At 58.8% G+C, this 21,417-nt stretch overlaps 1 protein-coding gene and 1 long non-coding RNA gene across 4 annotated transcripts in view; one reads left to right on the plus strand and one right to left on the minus strand.

The window, feature by feature from the left end:
- The window catches only part of SLC4A1 (solute carrier family 4 member 1 (Diego blood group)), a 43,577-nt gene that overhangs the window by 5,775 nt on the left and 16,385 nt on the right, over positions 1 to 21,417 (minus strand). For 2 of the 3 annotated variants that reach the window (XM_008162641.4, XM_005301958.5), the window contains exons 4-18: positions 20,011 to 20,096; positions 16,074 to 16,251; positions 15,061 to 15,196; positions 14,339 to 14,480; positions 13,822 to 13,903; positions 13,150 to 13,334; positions 11,428 to 11,638; positions 10,512 to 10,727; positions 10,193 to 10,341; positions 9,281 to 9,475; positions 4,342 to 4,494; positions 2,801 to 2,893; positions 1,759 to 1,925; positions 811 to 1,064; positions 95 to 264 (exon numbers count right to left, since the gene is read on the minus strand). In XM_008162641.4, the coding sequence (XP_008160863.2) occupies positions 95 to 264; positions 811 to 1,064; positions 1,759 to 1,925; positions 2,801 to 2,893; positions 4,342 to 4,494; positions 9,281 to 9,475; positions 10,193 to 10,341; positions 10,512 to 10,727; positions 11,428 to 11,638; positions 13,150 to 13,334; positions 13,822 to 13,903; positions 14,339 to 14,480; positions 15,061 to 15,196; positions 16,074 to 16,251; positions 20,011 to 20,096 (2,417 nt within the window). Of the gene's footprint in view, positions 1 to 94; positions 265 to 810; positions 1,065 to 1,758; positions 1,926 to 2,800; positions 2,894 to 4,341; positions 4,495 to 9,280; positions 9,476 to 10,192; positions 10,342 to 10,511; positions 10,728 to 11,427; positions 11,639 to 13,149; positions 13,335 to 13,821; positions 13,904 to 14,338; positions 14,481 to 15,060; positions 15,197 to 16,073; positions 16,252 to 20,010; positions 20,097 to 21,095; positions 21,142 to 21,417 lie in introns of those variants that run through there. The other variant, XM_042857128.2, reaches the window with a different exon arrangement.
- LOC135977296 (uncharacterized) lies at positions 4,492 to 9,478 on the plus strand. Its single transcript, XR_010594728.1, has 2 exons — positions 4,492 to 6,664; positions 6,839 to 9,478. It is a non-coding gene; the product is annotated as an uncharacterized LOC135977296 (long non-coding RNA).

Below are 21,417 nucleotides of genomic sequence, written 5' to 3' on the forward strand. Positions count from 1 at the left end.
CCCCCTGCCCTTCCCCAGCTGGGAGAGCCTGTCCCCACTCCACCCGGCCAAGGAAACCCCCCCACAATGAAGGAGAGAGGAGCAGCGCCCTCACCCGCTTGACGTAGGGCTCGTCGGGGTGGTACTTGGGTGGCATCAGCAGGAGGAGAATGCGGTCGTAGAGTTGGATCCCGTTCAAGGAGGTGACCCCCATGTAGAGGAAGATCCCGAAGAGCACAGCCAGTGGGATCAGCTTCAGGATGGGCTCCATGAGGATCGAGAGACCTGCCGGGGAGAGAGGCGTCCCTGTGAGAGCGGAGTGGCCTAGGAACGCCAGCTTGGCTGGAGGGTGAGCGCTCCCTTCTCGGGCCAGCTGGAGAGCTGCCGAGAGCCCAGGCCGCGCCTCGGTGCCAGCAGCAGCCCAGCGTTCCTCGGCATTGCCCCGTTTCTCACGTGCGTAGGGAAAGGTCCCAAGAGACGCCTCGTAAGCCACAGAAGAGGCTTCAGGAAAGCAAGTCTCCTTTGCCCCCACCCCCCAGCACCACCCTCATCCCCGCCCTGGCAAGTTCTCGCCACAGCCAGTCCGTCCTTGGCTGCTTGCTTGGAGAGAGGCCATCCGGGGCTGTAGTTTTTGCACTGGTCCTGCCAGGAACTGGGCCATGACCCCTTGGAAACCACCTCCGCAAACACAGCCACACTCACCGCCCACAGGGGCTGCATCTGAACTAGCCACCTAGAGGGGCCGTGCGCCATTATCCTATTCCCAGCCCACGTGAGCCATCCAGGCTGCTGGGATGGTGCCCTCCTGAAAGCCCGTTTAGAAGGACTCACCTACAAGGATGGCCACCAGGAGCCCACTAATCCTCTGCTCCTTGACCTCCTGGACTTGGGCCTTCTCCCCGGGGGTGGTGGTCTTGCCCATCACCGTCAGGGCGTTGGCGTGCGTGATTGTCCTCACCGTGGTGGCACTGAGCCAGGGCATGCCAAAGAGCGCGCCGATGCCTCCCATGCCGACAATCAGCAGCAGGTCCAGATGGAAGCCCGAGCCCTTCACCAGCTTCCTCTCGGGCTTGCTCACAATCAGCCTGGAGGAGAGGGTGAAACAGCATCCGCTGTAATCCAAGGTTTGCGCCCATCCGTCCCTCCTCCCCCCGCTAGCCTCCCTGCTCTGACCCCCCTGAAGCAGCAGAAAAGAGGACAACCCTTCCGATCCTCAGATCTGCAGAGGGATGGCGCCCCCATGGTCTCTTCAGCAGCGAGGTGGGGGCTCTTCTCTTTCTTTTCTTCTGCTTCTCCATCCCTTCTTTTCTTCCTCTTTCCTCTCCCTTCCTCCTCTCCCTTTCACTTGTTCCGCTGTGTCTCCATCTCTCCACCGCTCCTTTTCGCAGCCCCGATCTCCAGGTCTCTCTATCCCTCTCCCCCATCCTCCAGTCCCTTACGTCAGGGGTTCTCAACCTTTTTCTTTCTGAGGCCCCCCCAACATGCTATAAAAACTCTACGGCCCACCTGTGCCACAACAACTGTTTTTCTGCATATAAAAGCCAGACCCTGCTTAGGGCAGTTGCAAGCAGGACAGTTGCCCAGGGCCCCAAGCCACAGGGGACCCCGTGGAGCTAAGTTGCTCGGGTTTCGGCATCAGCCCTGGGTGGCGGGACTTGGGGCACCAGGCTTCAGCCCCATGTGGTCGGGCTTCAGCTTTCTGCCTTTGGCCCCAACAAGTCTCACGCCAGCTCTGCTTGGCGGACCCCCTGGAACTCTGGTTGAGAACCACTGGCTTACGTTGTGATCTGCGACTCCAGGAAAATGAGGATAAAGACCAAGAGGGCAGGAAGGGCAGCACCAAACATCATCCAGATTGGGAAGTCTCTGTTTTTCCCCAGTGGATGGATGAACCATCCCCGGGCAGTCGTGTTGGAGACCTTGAGGCCTTCAGGGACGCTAAGTTTCTGGAAGAGAGACCGAGAGAGACGAATGATCCAAATGCCCGAATCCAGAGCCAGGCAGTGGCAGAAGGCACAGAGCACCTGGGAGTCTGCAGTAGATCTTGGGCCCTGAGAGGTCACCAGCGTGGAAGGCTCCGAAGTGGAGACTTGGCCCTTCTCTAATGCCTTTCATCTGAGGATCAAAAAGCACCCTACGGAGCAGTTCATTAATGCAACCTCATTAGCGCTGCCCTTGGAGGTTGGTACCAAGAGGTGAAATGACTCACCGATGATCACATGGCTGCAGACATAGGAATAGAACCCAGAAGTCCTCACTCCCAGGCCTCTGCTGTAGCCATGAGGGCCTGGACTACACTAAAATTTTAGGTCAGCAGAGATCTGTCAGTCAGGGGCTTGAAAAATCTACACACACACACACACACACACCGAGCACCATAGCTACGTTGACCTATGCAGACACAGCAAGGTTGACAGAAAACAGCTTCTGTTGATCTACCTATCGTTGTTCGGGGAGGTGTTGTTCCCACAGCACCGGAGAAAACCCTTCTGTTCCTGTAGACTGTCTACACAATGGGGTTAATCCAGCATAGCAGCGGCGCTGGAACTATGCCGGTATAGCCCCCCGCTTAATCATGCTCCTTTCTCAGACACAGGCTTAGAAGCCAGGAGTCCTGAGGGCCGGTGTCCTGCTCTAACCACTAGTCCGCCCCCTGTCCACCGTCAGTGAAGTGTGCAAAGTGGCTGGAAGGAGCGACACACCCAGACGTGAGAGCGTGAGCATTCTCAGGCCAATACCGACCACGCACGCCAAGTCTCGTCACTGCAAAAAGCCGTGGCCACATGCATCAGTGCCCCCTCCCCCTTCTCCGCTCACTCACCTGGGTGAATGTGGTGTCCTTGATGAAGAAGTCGGCCAGCGCCATGATGAAGATAGCAATGGGGACCCCAAAGTCACCAATCACACGCCGGAGCTAGGGAAAAACAGCCATGCGAATCAAACCACCACCATGTCGCAGCTGGGGGCAGGGGCTGGGATACAGGGCATTTCACCTCTAGGGGGCACTGGTTCCAACCTGGCCCCGGGTGTGGGGGGACTGGCTAGCCCAGGGGGGCCTAGGAGATGGTACACAGGGTTTCTCACCTCCTTGGGTCTAGTCTGGGTGCAGGTCAAGGGGACTGGCTGGTTCACAGTGGGTTTAGGAATGGGACTCGGGGGGCTTTTGCCTGTAGGTTCATCTCCAGTTGGGGAAGCTGGTGAACTGGTGGCACTCGGGAATAGAATAATGATAAATCCTCCTTTGCCTGCACCTGTCTGGTCGGGGACCCTGGTGGCTGCCACCCAAGCCCTGGCCATGACTTGCTGGGAAGGCAGCCTGCATGTCCCTGCTGATGAAAGCCGGGCAGGAGGGAAGTGCTCGGTGTGAGAGGGGTCTGTGGGTGGAGTCCCTCAGGAAGGAAGTCAGAGAGCTACGGGAGGAGGTGGCTTGTCTGTGAAGCATCCAGGAGTGTGAGGACCATGGAGATGTCTGGGATGGAGGATGCTGGCCAACTACAGATGAGTGCAGAAGCACCGGAAGAGGGAGGGGAACTGGCTGTTCTGGGAGAGGGAGACAGAGACTGGCTGCCCTCGGGTACGAGGCAGTGCGCCACCTCCCACCCGGCTCCTTCGTCCATCGAGGTGAGGACCCTGTACTGCGACAGGAGGCGAGGAGCAGACCCCACGGGCGGAGGAGGAGCCATTTGCCCCCCAGGCTCCAAGGGGAGTGGACGCATCCATCTGCAGACCTGACCCAGGGCCTCTGTGACCTTTTCTGGCGGCTGTCCGGCAGCCTGGGTGAAATGGGCGTGGCGGGTCTCAGGGCCAGATCCTGATCCCAGGAGATACCCCTGGTTGGCAGAGAGGCTGAGGACTGAACGGGGCCTGGGCTGCGACTTGTGGGTGGAGGATGCAGGCAGGCACCCTGGAGATCGCCATGGAAACGCACGGCTGGGGATGCCCGCAGGCGGCGAGCTGGCGTGGCGGCAGTGAATACGGTCTCCCCAGCAGCGTGGCTGCACTTGGAAGAGGCCTGATATCGCCGACGCCCATCCCCCGGCCACAAAGACTCCCTGCCACTTTAAACCCAAATCCTGCCCCCTCCCAAGCAGCTGGGCTGGGCACAGCGGGGACCCTGGGGCGAGGGAAGGGTCCTTCCCGTCTGGTGATGGAGTCTCTCTGCAAACCCGACGCTAGAAGTGCAGACAGGGGGCATCAGGTGTAACCCACTGCTCAGGTTAAGACGTCCCAGCTGGGGCCTTGGCCTTCAGCCCACGTCGCAGTGACTTTTAGCGCTGGGAGTCCCAGGTTCCAGCCCCAGGGTCGGCCAATGGGGGTACGAAAGAGACAAAGCAGGAGGCCGGGCGGGGCGCTGAGACCCACCTTGCCGGGCAGGAAGGCGCTGTTCTTGAACTTGCGCAGGAAGAAGGCGATGAAGAAGGTGCCGGCCATGAGGACCAGGGAGAGCAGGGCTGTGTTGGGTTTCGGGTCCGTGGCCGACACGTAATCCTTCCGCAGGGGGTGCTTCTGGAAGATCTGGGGAGGGAGATGGTGGGTCAGGGAGGCAGGTGGCAATCGCAGGACAGCCCTGAGTCCATTTGTCTAGAGTTCCCCCACCCCGAGCCCTGCTCCCCCTTCAGCCCATCCATAAGGGCAGCGGCACCCTCCCCTTCCGGGGCTCTGTGCCAACAGCACCCTCCTCACTGCTAGGAAAGGGCAGGGGAGTGACAGCGCCACCCAGTGGCGGGGTTGGGTTACTCTCAGAGCATGAGCCTTTTGGGACATAAATCCCAGCCCCTCTTTCCTGCCTAGAGTAGACACTGTCAGCACCCCGCCTTCTGGGCATCCCCGGGGGATAGCTCATAGGCTCCAATTTCTATTGATCCCGGTGGGATTGAGATTCAGTGGAGGGGAGCTGTCCCAGACAGGGGGTGTGGGAAGGGCTTGACTGGGGAAAGAAGGGGAAGTGAAATCCCAGAGGAAGAGGCAAGAGAGGGATTGGACTCTCCCCGCTTGACCTGTCTTCGCTGCCCCCATGGCAGGGATGAGACCCCGCAGCCACCGAGGAGACAGGAGGCTGTTATGGCATGGGGGTGAGGAGGGGACTGCGAGCAGAGGGAGGGTTTAGAGTGGGGTCCCATTCCCACGCCTGCCTCCCCGCACTTGCCACCCCTGGCTACCTCTCCTCCGCCCCAGCCCTTCCTCGGGTTTTATTCCAGGAGCCCATTCCTCCCCCAGCGTTAAAGGAGACCAACAGAGCAGAGCGTGGCTCAGGGCCCAGCTGCACTGTCCTGGGTTCAACGCTGCTGCTGGCGCCCCCTGATACCCCTCGTGGGCTGGCCACCTGCCCTCTGGCTGCGTTCCGCGATCCGAGTCGTGTCCGCGCCTGAACGCAGCACGGGCAGCCGCAGACAGCACCAGACTTCGGAGGAAAAATTAAATGCCCGACTGGGGTTTCCAAATAACCCTCCTCCAAATGCTGTTGGAATTCAACTGGAGCTGGGCACCTAACTCCCCTGGGCCCATCGAAAATCCCAGCTGTTACATACACCAGGCCTGGCTAAGTGGTGACCAAGAGAGGTGGCTTAGTACCTGTCCCCATGCACCTGCGGGGCCAGAACGCACGGAGGGGAGGAGCTGGTGGGGAGTGGGGGTAACTAGGAATGATGTGGTAAAACCAAGCAATGTAACCAGGAAATCCTTCCTGACAGCAAGCTCCCTAAGTCTGTGGAATGGCCCCCCTCCAGAGAAGGGGGGAGCCCCATTGCGTGGGCTGATTAAAGCCAGCCCTGGAGAATGCAGGGCCAGAGATAATCCTGCCCCAGTAAGGAGGGTGGCCTAGCTGTGTCCCTTTGTATCTTCCCCCTCTCCCGTCTGTAGGGTGCTCTGACGCACGGCTGCATTGTGCTGCCGCTTGGGTTTTAGGAGCACTCCTTCTCCGGGTGTCTGGTGCACTAGCCCTGCTCCGGCAGGAGGGACCGGCCTGTCAGGGTGTGGGCCATGGGAACGCCGAGGGAACGGCAGCAGCTGGCAGCGTGGAAGGATGGGAAAGGGGCGTTATTTTTAGCATCAATATCCTCCTTGTTTCTTTTGAAACAAAGCTCCAGTGAGTGGGAAACCAAAGGGGCAGCTGATGGCTGTGAGTGAGTCCGTGTGTGCGTTTGTGTGTGTCACTGTGTGTCGCTGTGCTCTGTGTGTGTGTCCATGTGTTGTGTGACTGTGACTGTGCCCATCTGACTGTCCGAGAGTGGTGGGTATCTGTGTGATTTGTCTGTGTGGGTCCAGACGATGTGCGTGTATCCAGGTGATGTGTGTGTGTCCATGTGTTGTGTGACTGTGCCTGTGCCCCTCTGACTGTCTGAGAGTGGTGGGTATCTGTGTGATTTGTCTGTGTGTGTCCATGTGATGTGTGTGTGTCTCTATGTGTCCAGGTGATGTGTGTGTGTGTATGTGTGTGTGTCCATGTGTTGTGTGATTGTGATTGTGCCCATCTGAGTGTCTGAGAGTGGTGGGTATCTGTTTGATTTGTCTGTGTGTGTCCAGGTGATGTGTGTGTGTCTCTCTGTGTCCAGGTGATGTGTGTGTGTGTGTGTGTGTGTGTGTGTGTGTGTGTGTGTGTGTGTCCATGTGTTGTGTGATTGTGATTGTGCCCATCTGAGTGTCTGAGAGTGGTGGGTATCTGTTTGATTTGTCTGTGTGTGTCCAGGTGATGTGTGTGTGTCTCTCTGTGTCCAGGTGATGTGTGTGTGTGTGTGTGTGTGTGTGTGTCCATGTGTTGTGTGATTGTGATTGTGCCCATCTGACTGTCTGAGAGTGGTGGGTATCTGTTTGATTTGTCTGTGTGTGTCCAGGTGATGTGTGTGTGTCTCTCTGTGTCCAGGTGATGTGTGTGTGTGTGTGTGTCCATGTGTTGTGTGATTGTGATTGTGCCCATCTGAGTGTCTGAGAGTGGTGGGTATCTGTTTGATTTGTCTGTGTGTGTCCAGGTGATGTGTGTGTGTCTCTCTGTGTCCAGGTGATGTGTGTGTGTGTGTGTGTGTGTCCATGTGTTGTGTGATTGTGATTGTGCCCATCTGAGTGTCTGAGAGTGGTGGGTATCAGTTTGATTTGTCTGTGTGTGTCCAAGTGATGTGTGTGTGTGTGTGTGTGTGTCCATGTGTTCTGTGACTGTGCCCATCTGTCTGTGAGTTGTGTGATTTCTCTGTGTGATATGTGTGTGTGTAAAGCTGAAAAGAGCCTCCTCTCGGGGAATCAGCCATGCTCTCAGGGGACACCCAACAAGGACAGGCTGCCACAGCTGGAGTCCTCTCTTCCCCCGCCCGCGCGATTTCCAGCCACCACCGTCGGCAGAACCGCAAAGCCTGCGCCGTGCTACGGTGGGGTGGGGGGTTCTGAGACCCTGGGGCACCTGGCTGCTCTGGAGCCCTGGTAAATTCCTGGGGGGTGTGTGTCCCCCACAGCATAAACTGGAGCTGGGATTTACCCATTGCGGCCTAGAACTAGCATCCCTGGGAGAAACCGAGGCACAGAATGGCGGCGGAGGAGGAAAAGCAGCTTATCAGATGGGCTCCATCTCCATCTCTCTCCTCGTTCCCCCTCTTGTTGTATCTTTCTCTCCCCCCCATTTGCTCACTGTTGCTCTCGCTCTCTCTCTCTCTCTGGGTTTCTATGGAAACCGTGTCTATGTGACCTCACTTCCTGTGACCAAATTATTTTTTTGAACGGGTCAGTAAAATGTGGCGAAGATGCCAGCAAAGCTTCATAGAAGATCAAGGTTGGAAGGGACCTCAGGAGGTCATCTAGTCCAACCCCCTGCTCAAAGCAGGACCAATCCCAACTCAATCAGCCAGGTGCAGGGTTTCAAAAAGGGCTTGTCTAGAGCAGGAAAACAAGCGGTCATTTAGTGCCTGCAGCCGGCAAGGACCGTCCCGGTTAACGACGTGACTGAGAGGCTAGGCTGATCCCAGCCAGCTAATGTAGTTAAACATGACTAGCACTGGCCACACAAGGCAGTAAACTGTTTTGGTGATAACATGTTAGCTGGCACGTGTAAAAAGCCCCTGACTTTCCTCATTTAGACATACCCACCCACGCGTGCTGCATGCAAATACCAGGCAAACATATGCATATATACTGCACAGACACCATCAGCATGGCGGTCTGTTACACACCCATACGCCCACACCTTATACATGAATGCATTACATACTCACGCATGCAATCTGCAAACACGCTACGCACAGACCCACAGTCATATGGACCCACAGCCATGTTGTAGCCACACAATCACATCCGGGTCTGTTACACATCCCTAGAGACGTGTGCATCCCTCCACCCACCCACCCAGAGACAGACCCAACAATCACACGTAATCCTGTCCACCAACACAATTGTTACAAGGAGGAGGGAGAAGAATTGTTCTTCTTAACCTCTCAGGATAGGACAAGAAGCAATGGGCTTAAATTGCAGCAAGGGAGGTTTAGGTTGGACATTAGGAAAACCTTCTTAACTGTCAGGGTGATGAAGCACTGGAATAAATTGCCCAGGGAGGTTGTGGAATCTCCATCATTGGAGATTTTTAAGAGCAGGTTGGACAAACACCTGTCAGGGATGGTCTAGATAATACTGAGTCCTGCCATGAGTGCAGGGGACTGGACCAGATGACCTCTCAAGGTCCCTTCCAGTCCTATGATGCTATGAATTATATCCACACATGTGTGCAACTGCACCCCAAATCACACAACCATGCACCCCACCCCATATTTCATACATGCACAATCACCCACTCACCTATGCACACGTGCAAAACATGACAACAGCTCCTCAACACACCTGCAATCACATATGGCTTACGTGCACAAATACACACACACACACACGAGACACAAGCAGACATTCCCCAACCCCACCTGAACTCACCCGTGCGGACACTATTGCCAACACAAGCCCCTTACCCACACAGCCTCACACTCGTGCACGCACGTGTGCAATGGATGTAAACATCACCTCCTATCCCACGAGTATTGCCTGATGCACCATCGCCCATGTGACACACAGAGATGCAAATAACTCTGCGGAAAATGGTGTCCAGCTCTGGGAACAACGAGAAGGGGGGCAGAGGTGGCATAGCCCAATGGAGCAACCTGCCACCAGGCTGGGGATGGACACAGCGGACAAAGGGACTCAACCCACTCAGGAGACCCACCCTGGGCAGGTCAGATACCAGCAGGGTCTGTCTCTTGGGCAACCTATGTCTAGCTTGCGACAGCAATAAAGCCTCTTTGAACTGAGCTGCGGTGTGGTCCCCCTGCCCCGCCGTTACCGTGATGAGCTTGGCGAAGGTCTCGTAGATGAAGATGAGGGAGATGAGGATGGAGAAGATCTCCTGGGTGTAGCGGGAGATGTAGCGCACCAGGAAGCTGCCCTCGAAGGCCACCACCACCAGCACCAGGAGGATGAGCCAGAAGCCAATCCAGACCCGGCCCACGATGTACTCCATGCCGTAGCTCTCACAGAACTGGGGGCGAGGGGAAAGGGGGAAGCAAAGCAGGCTTTGAGTCTCCTGTGGTCCTTTTCCTTCCCCTCCCGTGGCCCCTCAGCTGGCCTCATCTCCGCTTCTACCGGAGACCAGACAGGGCCTGGGCCCACCAACCCCGCCCCCATAAAACCCTTCACACTCTTCTTCCCAACCCCGATCCCCAAGAGACTCTGTCCCCCCGCCCTTCGCCCCAGCTCCTGCTAGCAGCCCAGCTCAGCCCGGACAGACCAGTCTCTCCTGAGCATTCTCCCCACTACCCCACGCCCTCCTGCCATCCAGCCTGGGACCCTGCAGCTCCATCGACCCTGGCTTGGCCTCCTTTCCAACGGCTGGGCACTACTGGGCTTTGCTTTGGACATGGGTTCGTGGCTCCGGTGGTGCCGGGGATGGGGGCTGCCCCAGAGAGGAAGGGGCAGCGCCTCCTGCTAGGAAGGATGGGTTTGTGCTCCATCAGGCTGGAGTGATCCTCAGGCAGAGGGAGTGGGTATGAAGCTGGTTGGTGGAATCATGGGTCGCCCACTCCCCAGGCGCTGGAGAGCTGGTCCCCAGAGGACGGGCTGTATAAGGCAGCTGGTAGGACCTCATGGGGGGGAGAGCTGGACCTGCCACACCTTTCCCTGCAAAGCCACACAAGCTACAGAGGGAGGTCGGGGGGGGGGCACATGCAGGGCTAGAGGAGGGAACCAGGGCACCTACCTTAAAAAACGCTTCTTCAAAGACCAGCAGGGGACCCGAAAAGCCAACCACCAGCAGGGGCTGAGCGCCGAGGAGGCAGAAGATGATGCCCTGCGCGGCTGTGGAGATCAGCAGCTCCGAGACCCCTATCAGGTTGCTTGTTTTTTCCCCTAGAAACAACAGCGCAAGTCAGCAGAGAGGGACGGGGACCCCCGTGGGCCAGGGACCCCCCCGACCCCACCGGGGCACTCTCCAGAGGGGGCCTGGGGCTGCCTTATGGAGCAGGGGCCCCAGGGAGACATCCTGATTCCCTGGGGGCCAGCAGCTGGGTCCCACTTACCCAGTAGGCCCCCAAAGGTGATGGCGGGGGAGAGGGCTGCGAAATAAATGAAGATGACAGCGGCCAGGCACTGGGCATTGAGGGCGTCCTTGATGTCGCTGAGGTATTTGGGGTAGCGGCGCTTAATGTCCCGCACCAGGCCCCCGAACGGCCGGCCGGTCCGCCGCAGTGGGTCGTCGTCCTCCTCCTCGAGGGCCTTGTCTGCCAGGCCTTGATCTGCAGGGAGACAAAGGCACCAGTGGCCAGGTTGGGGTGGGGAGGTAACGCCGTAACGCCTGGAGTGAGGGGGAAATTCAGCCTTTCTCTTCACTCTCTCCTTGGCTTCCCCCAGTGAGCCCCCAAACGTGACCCACCACCGGGCTGAGAGGGGGTGTTAGTCCCCCATGACCACTTGCTGGCAGGCTCCCCACACCTGGCCCCAAGGGGCCACCATCTCCAGAGCAATCGGGGCTCAGCTCCATGTTCACTCAGCACCAGCCTGCAAACCCTGACCTCCAGGTGCCGCCCTCTCCTAGGCGGAGAATGGGGCTCGCCCCACATGTCCTCGGTGTCAGGCTCACCACTCTGCCCCCCCTAATGAGCCACCACCCCTGCCCCCTGCCCCGGGCGGACACTGGGATTCAGCATTCATGTTTCCTCAGCCCTGGGTTCCTTCCACGCTGCTCCCCGATAAACCTCCACCTCCCCCCAGCACTGCCCCATTCATGCATCCCCCTCCCAAAGGATCCTTCCCATGGCCTGGCAGGACCATCGAGGGCAGGGACCAAGGCTGGTGGCTTTGGCCTGCAGGAGGTAGAAGAACCTCCATTGTCCTACTCAGCCATCCCCAGCAGGGTGCAGGCCGGGGGCCTCAGGGACTAGGGTAAGAGGCTTCTCCAGAACCTACGTGCTGCCCCCCAGACTGTGCCCTACATACCCAAGTCCTTTAAGATCTTCATTTCCGGCTTCTTCTCGTCCGGCAGGTACCGCTTCCGCAACAGCTCCTTCTGCATGGGCACCAGGCTCCTGAGGAGCTGCTCGTTCTGGATCTCGCAGGGCGGGAGGACAATGCTGCAATCCAGAAACTCCTCCACGCCCTTTATCAGGTCCTGGCGCTCCTCTGCCAGGTAGGCGTCCCTACGGAACCCCTGCCAGGGGAGAGGGAGGCTCAGGAGGGCAGCGAGACTCCCCGCACGCCTACTGCAGACCCCTGGGACCGCTCCATCACAGGGGGGCGTCAGTGAGCGAAGGCCCTTCTGAACCATCTGGCCAGCTGGGCTCCCTGTTGCCCTATATCCCGTTACAGCAGCTCAGGGCAGGTCTACACTGAAAACGCTGTGCCGGTGCAGCTAACACGTCAGGGAAAACTCTGCCGCCGACAGGAGAGCTTTTCCCATCGGTTAACCCGCCTCTGCGAGAGGCAGCCGCTGTGTCGGCAGGAGGAGCCCGCCCGCGACAGAGCGCTGTCTACACCAGGGGTTAGGTCGGTCTAGCTGCATCCTCAGGGGTGCGGATTTTTCCCACCCTAAGCGACGTTGTTATACGTTTATAGTGCGGACCTGGCCTCAGGCCAGAGGGCCTAGAACAGCTGATTAGATCCACGTGGGTATTTACACCTGTAACACGGTGGCTTGCTCTGGGCTGGGGAGCCTGGGGCCACGCCAAGCTGATGGCAGAATGAGCCCCATCTCAGGCGCTTTCCCATACCGGGCAGACGGCCCCTGCAGTGGAGAGGGGCAGCCAGGCTCAAGTGGTGACAAAGCCCCGCTCTGGTTAGGAGCTGGAGTGAGAACTAGGCTCAGGCGGTCTGGAAAAGCTCTCCTGGACAAGGTGGAGTGACTGAGAGGCTGGGTAGGAAGGGGCCCTGAGAAAACCACAGCTGAGATAGAGGACTAGACCTGGCTGTTCCGTACACGGCCCTGGGCCAGAGCCCAGAGTCGGGGGTGAGGCTGGGTTCCTCTCCCGGCCCCGAGGCAGAGGGGGATACAGACCCACTGCAGGGGTGATGGAGCCCAGCAAGAGGTTGCAGGCTGAGCTGAAGGCAGGCCGGGGAAGAGTCCCAGGGAGGGGGGAGGGTTTCTGTTTGTGTTTAAAGACATTTTTGAGGCTTTTCGTTTTGCCGCCTGGGCTCCCGGAAGGGCGGGTCCGAAGCTGGTGACCCGGCCGGAGGGCTGAGTGACGGACAGAGAGACGGCCGCAGTGCCGGCGTGCCCATCGTCCGGGGGCGCTAGCCCAGCGAGAGAGCTGCTACCCCACGGCCGGCCACGAGGGAGTGCCTCGCGGTGAGAGAACTGGGTCACGACACCCAGCACCTCCCGACGGCGCTGTCCCGAAGGCTATTGGAGCGGATGGACTGACTTCCATGAGCTTGGGATCAGGCCCTTAGAATGTGGGCTCCTCACTCCACCCCTGAAAGGGCAGGAGGCAAAGTCTTTTCCCTCCAGCGCTGCAATGCCTCCCCCTGGCTAGGCTGGAGGCATCACCTTGAGCAGGGAGGCCAAAGGCCTTTAACATGCGTGTTTGAGACGGGGCCGGATGTGGCTGCCGGGGAGCAGGATGAGGGGTCCTGATATCCTATTCTGGATGAAGCTGGGGGGGAGGAGCCGCTGCCTGGGGGTGTCATGGGCACAGATCCCCAGTCCCCGGGAGGCTGCCATACCCTTTCTGCCATCATGGTGGAGACGGCCCGTCCGATCTCGTGGTAACTGATGTGCGGGGAGTCAGGTCCCAGCACCATGAAGAGGAACCTCACGGGGACGGGCACCGCCAGGACCAAGTCCAGCTCCACCGCTTCCCTCAGGCGCACGAAGGCCAAGGTGGGGTGATCCAGGAAGGCGGCGCGGCCTGGAGAGAGGACGGGATAGCGGGGGGGTCACTGGCGGGGCTTGGCACAGAGGGCAGGCAGAGGGGGCTGGAGGGTGGGGGCGGGGCAAGGGAACAAAACGGAGAGGATGAAAGAGAGCAGGAGGAGAAAGAGAGGGAGGGAGAGAGACGGCGCAAAGTGAGCCAAGTTACATCAAGCCAGACACGCAAGCAAAACAGCGTTTCGGCTGGGCACAGAGAAAGCTGCCCAAGCGCACGAGACAGCAAAAGGCAGAACGTGGGACCTCCCCGCCCGCCGAGGCCAGCCTCTGCCATGCGCAGAGGGGCATCTCCCCTCCCACAGCTGGTCTTGCCCGGCTGAATCCTGGTGCCCAGCTCCAAGCAACTCTGGTTCCAGACCAACCACCTGGATCTCGCCTCCTGCTCGGCCCCTTTCCTGTGGTGGAGAGCCAGGGGCACGTGGCACGGCTCAGGAGCCACAGGGGACGCAGGAGAGGGTCGTGCTCACCTACGAAGACCAGCGTGGCCTCGGCATCCTCTGGGATCTTCTCGAGGAGCTGCTTACTGAAGGCGTGCCCCCGGGGCCCTTCCTGCAGAGATGCAAATTCAGAGATTCTCATCCCGCGGGGGGCCACCCCCGCCAGGGCACAGGTGTGTCATCAGCCGTGTTTCTCTCCATCGCACTGCTGAGCCCACCTGTAGCCATGCCCACGGCTCACGTCCCCAGCTGGACCAGCACCAGCACTGAGAGCAACCCCCCTTGAGATGCCCTCACTCCAGAAGCTGCAGCCTCCATCTGCACACGGTGGGCTCCTACGTGCTTGCATTTCAACCTCAGGTTCTTGGTGTCTATAGACCCAGTTCCCTCCTGGTGGGACTCCACTGGCTGCAACCTAGGATGATGCATGAGGCCGTGCAGACGCATGCTATTGGTGGGTCCCTCTGTCCCCTGCTGCTCCACACCCCCCCATAAATGGCTGTCCTGAGGTTCTCAAGCTGGGGGCCCATTCCCACCGTCTCCTTGCCTGTTCCGTGTCCGTGAGCGCCTGCATCTCGATCTGGTGATATTCCTGCATGAGAGGCTGGGACGTGACCTCGTCCTTGGTGTCCTTTCGTTCCATTTGGCCTGGGGAAAGGGTCCCCATGGATTCAGACCCATCTGGGTGGCTGCAGAAAGGGGGAGGAAAAAACCCAGACCTTATCACCCTGGGGGAGACACTGCCCAGGCAGATGGAGGGGTTTGTTCTACCCCTCCGTCTCCCTGCGTTCCATTGACCAAATAATTGTTAATTATCCTAATTAATACATTAAGATTGATTATTTCATTGCAAAGGAACCTCCAGTACTACACGCACCCCCAGGAATCACTTCACCAGCTACTGCAATGCAGCCACCTCTGGGATGGGACACGGCGGCTGATTAACAGCACCCGGTAGTGCTGCACGGTTTAGCAAAGGAAGCAGAAGGAGACTGGTGTATCTGGCGATGTGTAGCCAGGCAAAGCCCTCCCAATTCCTTTCCCCCCCCCCGCCCTCCCGCCTTCCCACAACCTTGCACATTGCGTCATTATTGGCACCTGTGTAAATGGGACTGGCACTTGTGCAAAGGGGCCTGCAGGATGAAACACTCCCCAGCGGAATAGCCAGGATGCTGGGCTTCCCCTAGCGCCCTCGGCCTCCCTCCTTTCCCAGCTCCCCCAGAAAGAAGTCAAGGCCCCAGCACCGCCGGGCGGCAGAGGACCCAGTACCTGTGCTGTAGCAGCAGGGTTCTCAGGAACACCTCTCTGTCCTGTGGTTTGAGCTGCCCTTCGTAGATCATTTGGTCTATCAGCTGATTGGTGATGCCTGCCAGGAACTTCTCGGGCAGATCCAGTAGGACAGTGCCTGGGGGACACGGGCAGAGGTCACTAGGGCTGAAGTCTTCCCTCTTGATCAAGCCATTAGTCATTGCCTCACCCAGGGCATGGGATTCCCCGTCTCTGTCCACCACCCTGAACTCCTCCTTCCCCTCCCGCTTTGTTCCTTCTCTCACGCTGCGTCTCACAGGCTCTCTGTTCCCTCTGGCTCCGATTCTGCAAAGGAGGTGCAATGCCTGGGTGCCTCCGGTAGCGCTTTGCCCGGGAGTAGGTGAGGACAGAGGTGCAGGGAGCGACAGCATCAAGCCCTCTGGGTCGATCCTTTCTTGGCTCTGTTCTCTTCTTTCACTCCATAGTCTCTCTTTCCTTTCCAGGTCCCACCGCTCTCCAACCTACCAAACCGTTGTAGCTATCCCCCGCCCCCACAACATGTTCCACCCGCCTGCTTCAGGGCACAAGCCAACTACTGGCCGATGGGGGTCAGGAAGGAATTTCCCAGCTTATTCCAGGTTCCGTGACCGGAGCCTTTGAACTTCCCTTGGAAGCAGCTGGCGCTAGCCCCTGGTGGAGGCAGGATATTGGGCTCACTGGCCAATTGGGTGCAACATTTCCTATCAACGGGGCCAAACTGGCTGCTGGTGTAAGCATGTGTCTCTCCAGTGCAATAGGTGTCATGCTTCTCACTTACGCCACTGACAAATATCATCCGGATTCTACCCATAATATTAAACCGAAGGGCCAAGATCTGGCTCACTCTTCCTAGGTCACCCCTGCTCCATTCCCTCGCTCCTTCCCTTGTTCCTGGCTCTTTATTATCTTCCTCTCACTGGCTCACTGTCCATTTCTCCTCTTCCCCCCTGCCGCTCTGTACTGTTGTTTCTGATCGCCGCTGCCCCTCTCCTCACCTTTCGTGAAGGCCTTGCGCACCTCCAGCAGGCTGCGGAATGTCAGGTATGAGAGGTGCGGCCTCCCCCAGTGCCCCGCCTCCTCAAAGTCCTCCTCCAGCTTGATCCAGTGGCCGGCCTCCATCCAGCGCAGCTCGTTGTTTGTATCCATGACCAGTTCTTGTAACTCCACATATGCCTAGGAAGGGAAGAGCGGACGGGACACAGCCCTTGGAGAGCAGGCTGGGATGGGAAGCCAAAGAGGTGGCCACAACATCCCCAATACGCCAGTGGCGACTGATGCCTGCCTGAGTATGCAGAGAGCCTGAAACAATAGCTCTGAGAGGGAGGATGGCAAAGTTCTCCCAGGCTCCACCCACAACCCAATCTCCACCCGCTAAAGCTGTCAAAATGAGAGGCCAGTGGCATAGATTGTGCACATGTCGTGCAATCTCTGGGTTCTGCAGCTGGGATGTCCCATTCTCCTCCTTGGGGGTGGCTTCCTGGTGTGGGACTCAGTCTAGTCCCACTCAATTTACCGCTTCTTATGGCTGCTTATGTATGCAGCCTGGCTCAGTTGTCCCACTCCCTCCTTCCCCCCCACTCCCACCCCTCACTGGGACTGTAGCACTCCATGGGGCTCCCTTTCCTGGACCACTTCTCACGTGCATCAGTGCGTAAGGCTGACTCTATCTAAGCAATGCTAGTGGCTGACTGAGTCCTCATAGTCCTGGCAGCCTTGGGCAGATTTGGGGTCCCACACACGGGATGCCCCTCCACCCCTGCCCTGCTCTGCAACAGAAGAGTCAGGTGCCCGATTCCCATGGACAGCCCAGGGGAGTTGGGTGCCTTCAGGCAGCTGCATCAAGGGGATGCAATGATCCATCTCCCTTCCCCCCACCCTAGGAACTCGAGGTCCCATGAACCTCTAAGCTGCAGCGAGGTCTAGCTATAAGGGTGTGGGGCAGGGAGGTTAGCACCACAAGGACATGGACCAGGCATGGGAACAAGTTTACAAAGACTAATCCCCCCCTTCCTCTCCCCGGCAGTGCTGGGAAGTGCCCAATGCTACACACCCACCCCAAGCTGAGCCCATCCAGGCCTTGGGAGGTGATCAACTTCCCTAAACGCCAGTGCACCCCTCGCCTCGGAGTCCATAGCAAATCAGCCCCAGGAACCCGATGCCTTCTGGGCTCATGGCGTTATTCCAGCGTATGGAGTCATTTGCAGCGGGAGGCTGTGGGGCATGCCAGCCTGGACTTTCCCATGCCCCTTTTGCCCCCAGTATCAAGCCCGAAAGGTGGAAGGCACAGAGCTCTCCTTAGAATTCAATCCCTGGCTGATTTGATCCCCCATAAGATCAAAACTTGGAGAGAGCAACTCGCCAGGTATTAAAAAGAACCCAGAGTCCAGCTTTCCCTCGGCTGGGTTTAGGCAAGTGACAGCGGGTGATTTAATCGATGGCTCCGGAACTAGCAATGCAATAAGGCTGGGGTGGAGATTCTGAATGAGGTGGACCCATGAACAGCCCATGGGGAGACAAGTCTGGCTAATGATTATGTTACGCAGGCTGTGGTGGCTTTGATAGGTCTGCCGGGATAGCCAGGGCGGATTCGTCTAGGAGCCAGTGGCCAGTGCTGGTGGCTTTAGGCAAAGGCGCAAGAAACTCCCTAGTTGATTGTCAAGGGAGAACCTGTCCCGGGTTCTTCCCAATCCCCAAGCGGTTCGGGCCAGATTTTCCAATCAGCTGAGCACAGGTGCATGCTGGGTGGTGAGAACTTTGTAAACTTTGGCTCTTAATTAGGTTCCCATATGGGAAAGTCCAGCCCTGAGCAATTTGGAAAATCTGGCCTTAGCGGCTGGCTCTGGCCTGAAGCAGGAGCGCTGGCACCCTTGGTCCATGTGTAACGTAAGGGTGCGTGCTCATGTTATCCAGAGAAATGCCTGATCCCTTTGGAACTCCCGGTGAGTTCTTGGCCTCAGTGACATCTGGTGGCAGTCAGTTCCACAGGTGAGTTAGGTCTTGGGTACACAAGTATGGCCTTGTATTAATTTAAAACGTATGGCCTTTCAGCTTTGTTGGACGGTAGAGTGAGGAGCTAGGTGGGGAAACAAACACCGCCCTGGACACATGGTGGGGAGAAAGATCTGCTGCCTGTTTCAGAGTAAGTGAGAGAAGCAAACATGATTGAAGTAGGAGGAAGGGTCGGCAGCAGGGCGGGGGCTGTTCCCTCACCCCAGCGGTATCATCTCTCCTTTCTGCCCCATCTTCCCCCTCCCCCAGGTCTGATGCAAACTCTCTGGACCTGATCCTCAGCTGAGAATCAGGCTGTGTACTCCTGCAGCCACTCGGAGGCGCTCTGACCCCTCTGCTGTAGGGTAGGACCCAGAGGACGTGGCTCCCCACTGCACGCCTGGGAAAGCAAGAGGGGTGAGTCGCTGCAGAGGGGTATTGCTGGTCTATTCCCAGCATGCTCCCTGACTCCCGTCACCAAGGCAGCGTCACCGTGTTTTCGTTGTTCTATGTCTAACTCTCTCTAAGACCCTTCCGTTTTCTTATTTTTCCTTGGGCCGGGAATTGGATGTGATTTCATGCTGGGCTGGGCTGAATAGAAAGGGGATTTTTTTATGCAACTGCTGGACCCAGACAGACCCTGTGGTTCACTCTGGCTTTCCAGCTCCCAGCCTGGCCTGCCCAGGGTTCATGCAGGGGATTTCTCTACGGCCTGGCCTGGCCTGGTGTCTGCACTCCTGGAAGGGGTGGCTGAGGGCACTAAATCCCAGTGACGAACCTCCCAAGTCTGATCAGAACCTCTTGGTTCTGCAGAAAAAGCCCAGAAATGGAAGGAGAAAAAGGGGAGAGAAAGGGGTGAAATCTCCCCACCCCCAACCCACTTCACCTGCCCCCACCACCCTCAAGTACTGGCAGAGCTCTACCCTGCTGGCTGCCCCATAAGCAAAGCGGCGTCCCCTTCCAGGCAGGCATGAGCCCCCAGCACCAGCACCCACCAAGCAAACCCAGCTCTGGCAGCCAGTCAAACTGGGGGACTGGGTGCTGCCTGCGTCCTGCCCAGACTGGCTGCCTCCAGCTCCGTGCACACAGGAGCAGTTCAGACCAGTCTGAAATTGCCTCAGTAACTGGAAATAAACTGTCCCAGCTGCCCAGGAAAAAAGGGCTTTGAACTGTCACGAAGTGGCTGAGTGATGGCTGGGAAAGCAGCTGTCCCAGAACTGTACCGGGTGTGTTTATAAAGCAAACAGGCCTACTGCCTTGGACTCCTTCCTGCTCCGTCTGTTCCCCAGGGAGGGTCTCCCCTCCTGCTCCGCCTGTTCCCTGGGGAGGGTCTCCCCTCCTGCTCCGCCTGTTCCCCGGGGAGGGTCTCCCCTCCTGCTCCGCCTGTTCCCTTGGGAGGATCTCCCCTCCTGCTCCACCTGTTCCCTTGGGAGGGTCTCCCTCCTGCTCCGCCTGTTCCCTTGGGAGGGTCTCCCCCCCTGCTCCGCCTGTTCCCTTGGGAGGATCTCCCCTCCTGCTCCGCCTGTTCCCTTGGGAGGGTCTCCCTCCTACTCCGCCTGTTTCCCGGGGAGGGTCTCCCCTCCTGCTCCGCCTGTTCCCTTGGGAGGATCTCCCCCCCCTGCTCTGCCTGTTCCCTTGGGAGGTTCTCCCCTCCTGCTCCGCCTGTTCCCTTGGGAGGGTCTCCCCTCCTGCTCCACCTGTTCCCTGGGGAGGGTCTCCCTCCTGCTCTGCCTGTTCCCCGGGGAGGGTCTCCCCTCTGCTCTGCTTGTTCCCTGGGAAGGTCCTTTGGATCTCTCTCTCTCTTCCCACCCCAATCCCACCCTCTCCTCTCCCTCCTTCTTCCTGGCTCCCAGAGCGTCCTTCCCGCTGGGTTCGGATCAGCGCAGGGTCTAATCTCTCCCCAGACTGGGCCACGACCCCCAAGGAGCATGGCAGGCCACTCACCTCATGGGTCCCCCGGCTGGAGGTGGCTGGGTGGGCAGCCTCTGCGCTCCCTGACGCCTTCTGGATCTGATCCAACGAGGAGGAACCTGAGTATGGATCAATCTCGCAGTTAGCCAGGCCCCAGAGCCACTCACCCAGCCTCGGGGGTGGGGGGGGGGCACTGCCATCCAAACCACCACCACCACCTCCCCACGGCTCCTGCTGCTTTGCGGGGGCTGATATACACTCCCAGAGACACAGCCCAGATGCTGGGGAGGGGTGGAGACAGCCCCCTCCCAGTGTGGGGCAGAGCTGGCTTGGGGGGGAAGGGCAGAGACAACCCACCAGAGGCCCCCGCGCCCCGAGACTCTATTCAACATAGAGATAGAGCCAAGGGGCAACAGCTGGGGCCTAGCTATACACACAGGGCACGTGCTCCATGAGGAGGGGTGTTTAGGCACCTGGGCTTTCTGGGGCTCTGCTAGCCCAGGGGCAGGCGGGAGGTGGTGTCACCCCACATTGCCCCCCGCCCCCATCACAGGGGGCCTGTTCTCCTGTCTCTGGTGCCTCCAGTTTCCCACTCGTGCCGGGCAGACGGAACCAGAGCAGGTGTGAACCGAGCTGTGTTTTCCCGGTCATGGGGAGCGGGCTGAGAGGAGAGGGCTTTGGTGCGGAGGCGAGTTCGAGGAGCGCCCAGGACACGGGCTCCCCCAGCCCGTGCCTGTACCCCGAGGGGATGCCCCAAGCCTGCCGCCGGGGAGATCTAATATCACAGCAATACGGGGAGAGAGGATGGAGATGAGGACCAGTGCACGTTCTCCAGCGCCCCGGCGAGGCGAGCTCCAACCCATGGGAGTCTCCCTCTATCTTTTTGGGGGAGACAATGGCAGTGCCGTGCAGAGCTCCTCAAACTACATTTCCCCTGGCTTGGTTCCCTCCCACCCTCCCTTAGACCGGACCCCATGGGTACACCCTGGCTGCTCCCTCCGCACCTTCTCCCCCTCCCTGACATGTGCTGGGCCAGTTCCCGCGTACCCCGGAGTTGCCGCCCCAGGTGCGTACAGGTGAGAGAAGGCCTTGCAGCCAGTCTGGGAGATCCCACCTACCTGAGATCTCAGCGCCCCCCCTGGCCACCATCCAGGCGGAGAGAAGGGACAGGCTCCCAGCGCTCCCATGCTATAAACCCCTGCCTCCGTCTCGCTGGGACGGGACGCCCTCCGGCCCCGCCCCTGAATTCCTGTCCCAAGTGACTCTTGTGTTCATAGTAAATTGAAAAGCACTCTGGCTGTGCTGACAGTAAACACGGGGCCCCGTGGTGCCCTCCTGGGGCAGGGGCCCGGCCCCCAGGCCTGGAGCAGTTTAACCCTCAATGGGAGCGCCTCGTTCCCGAGGGACCTGTGGGGCTGGGACCGAGAGCTGCTGAGGCCT

Source organism: Chrysemys picta, chromosome 24 (genome assembly GCF_011386835.1).
Source record: "Chrysemys picta bellii isolate R12L10 chromosome 24, ASM1138683v2, whole genome shotgun sequence".
In the NCBI taxonomy this organism is placed as follows: Eukaryota; Metazoa; Chordata; order Testudines; family Emydidae; genus Chrysemys; species Chrysemys picta.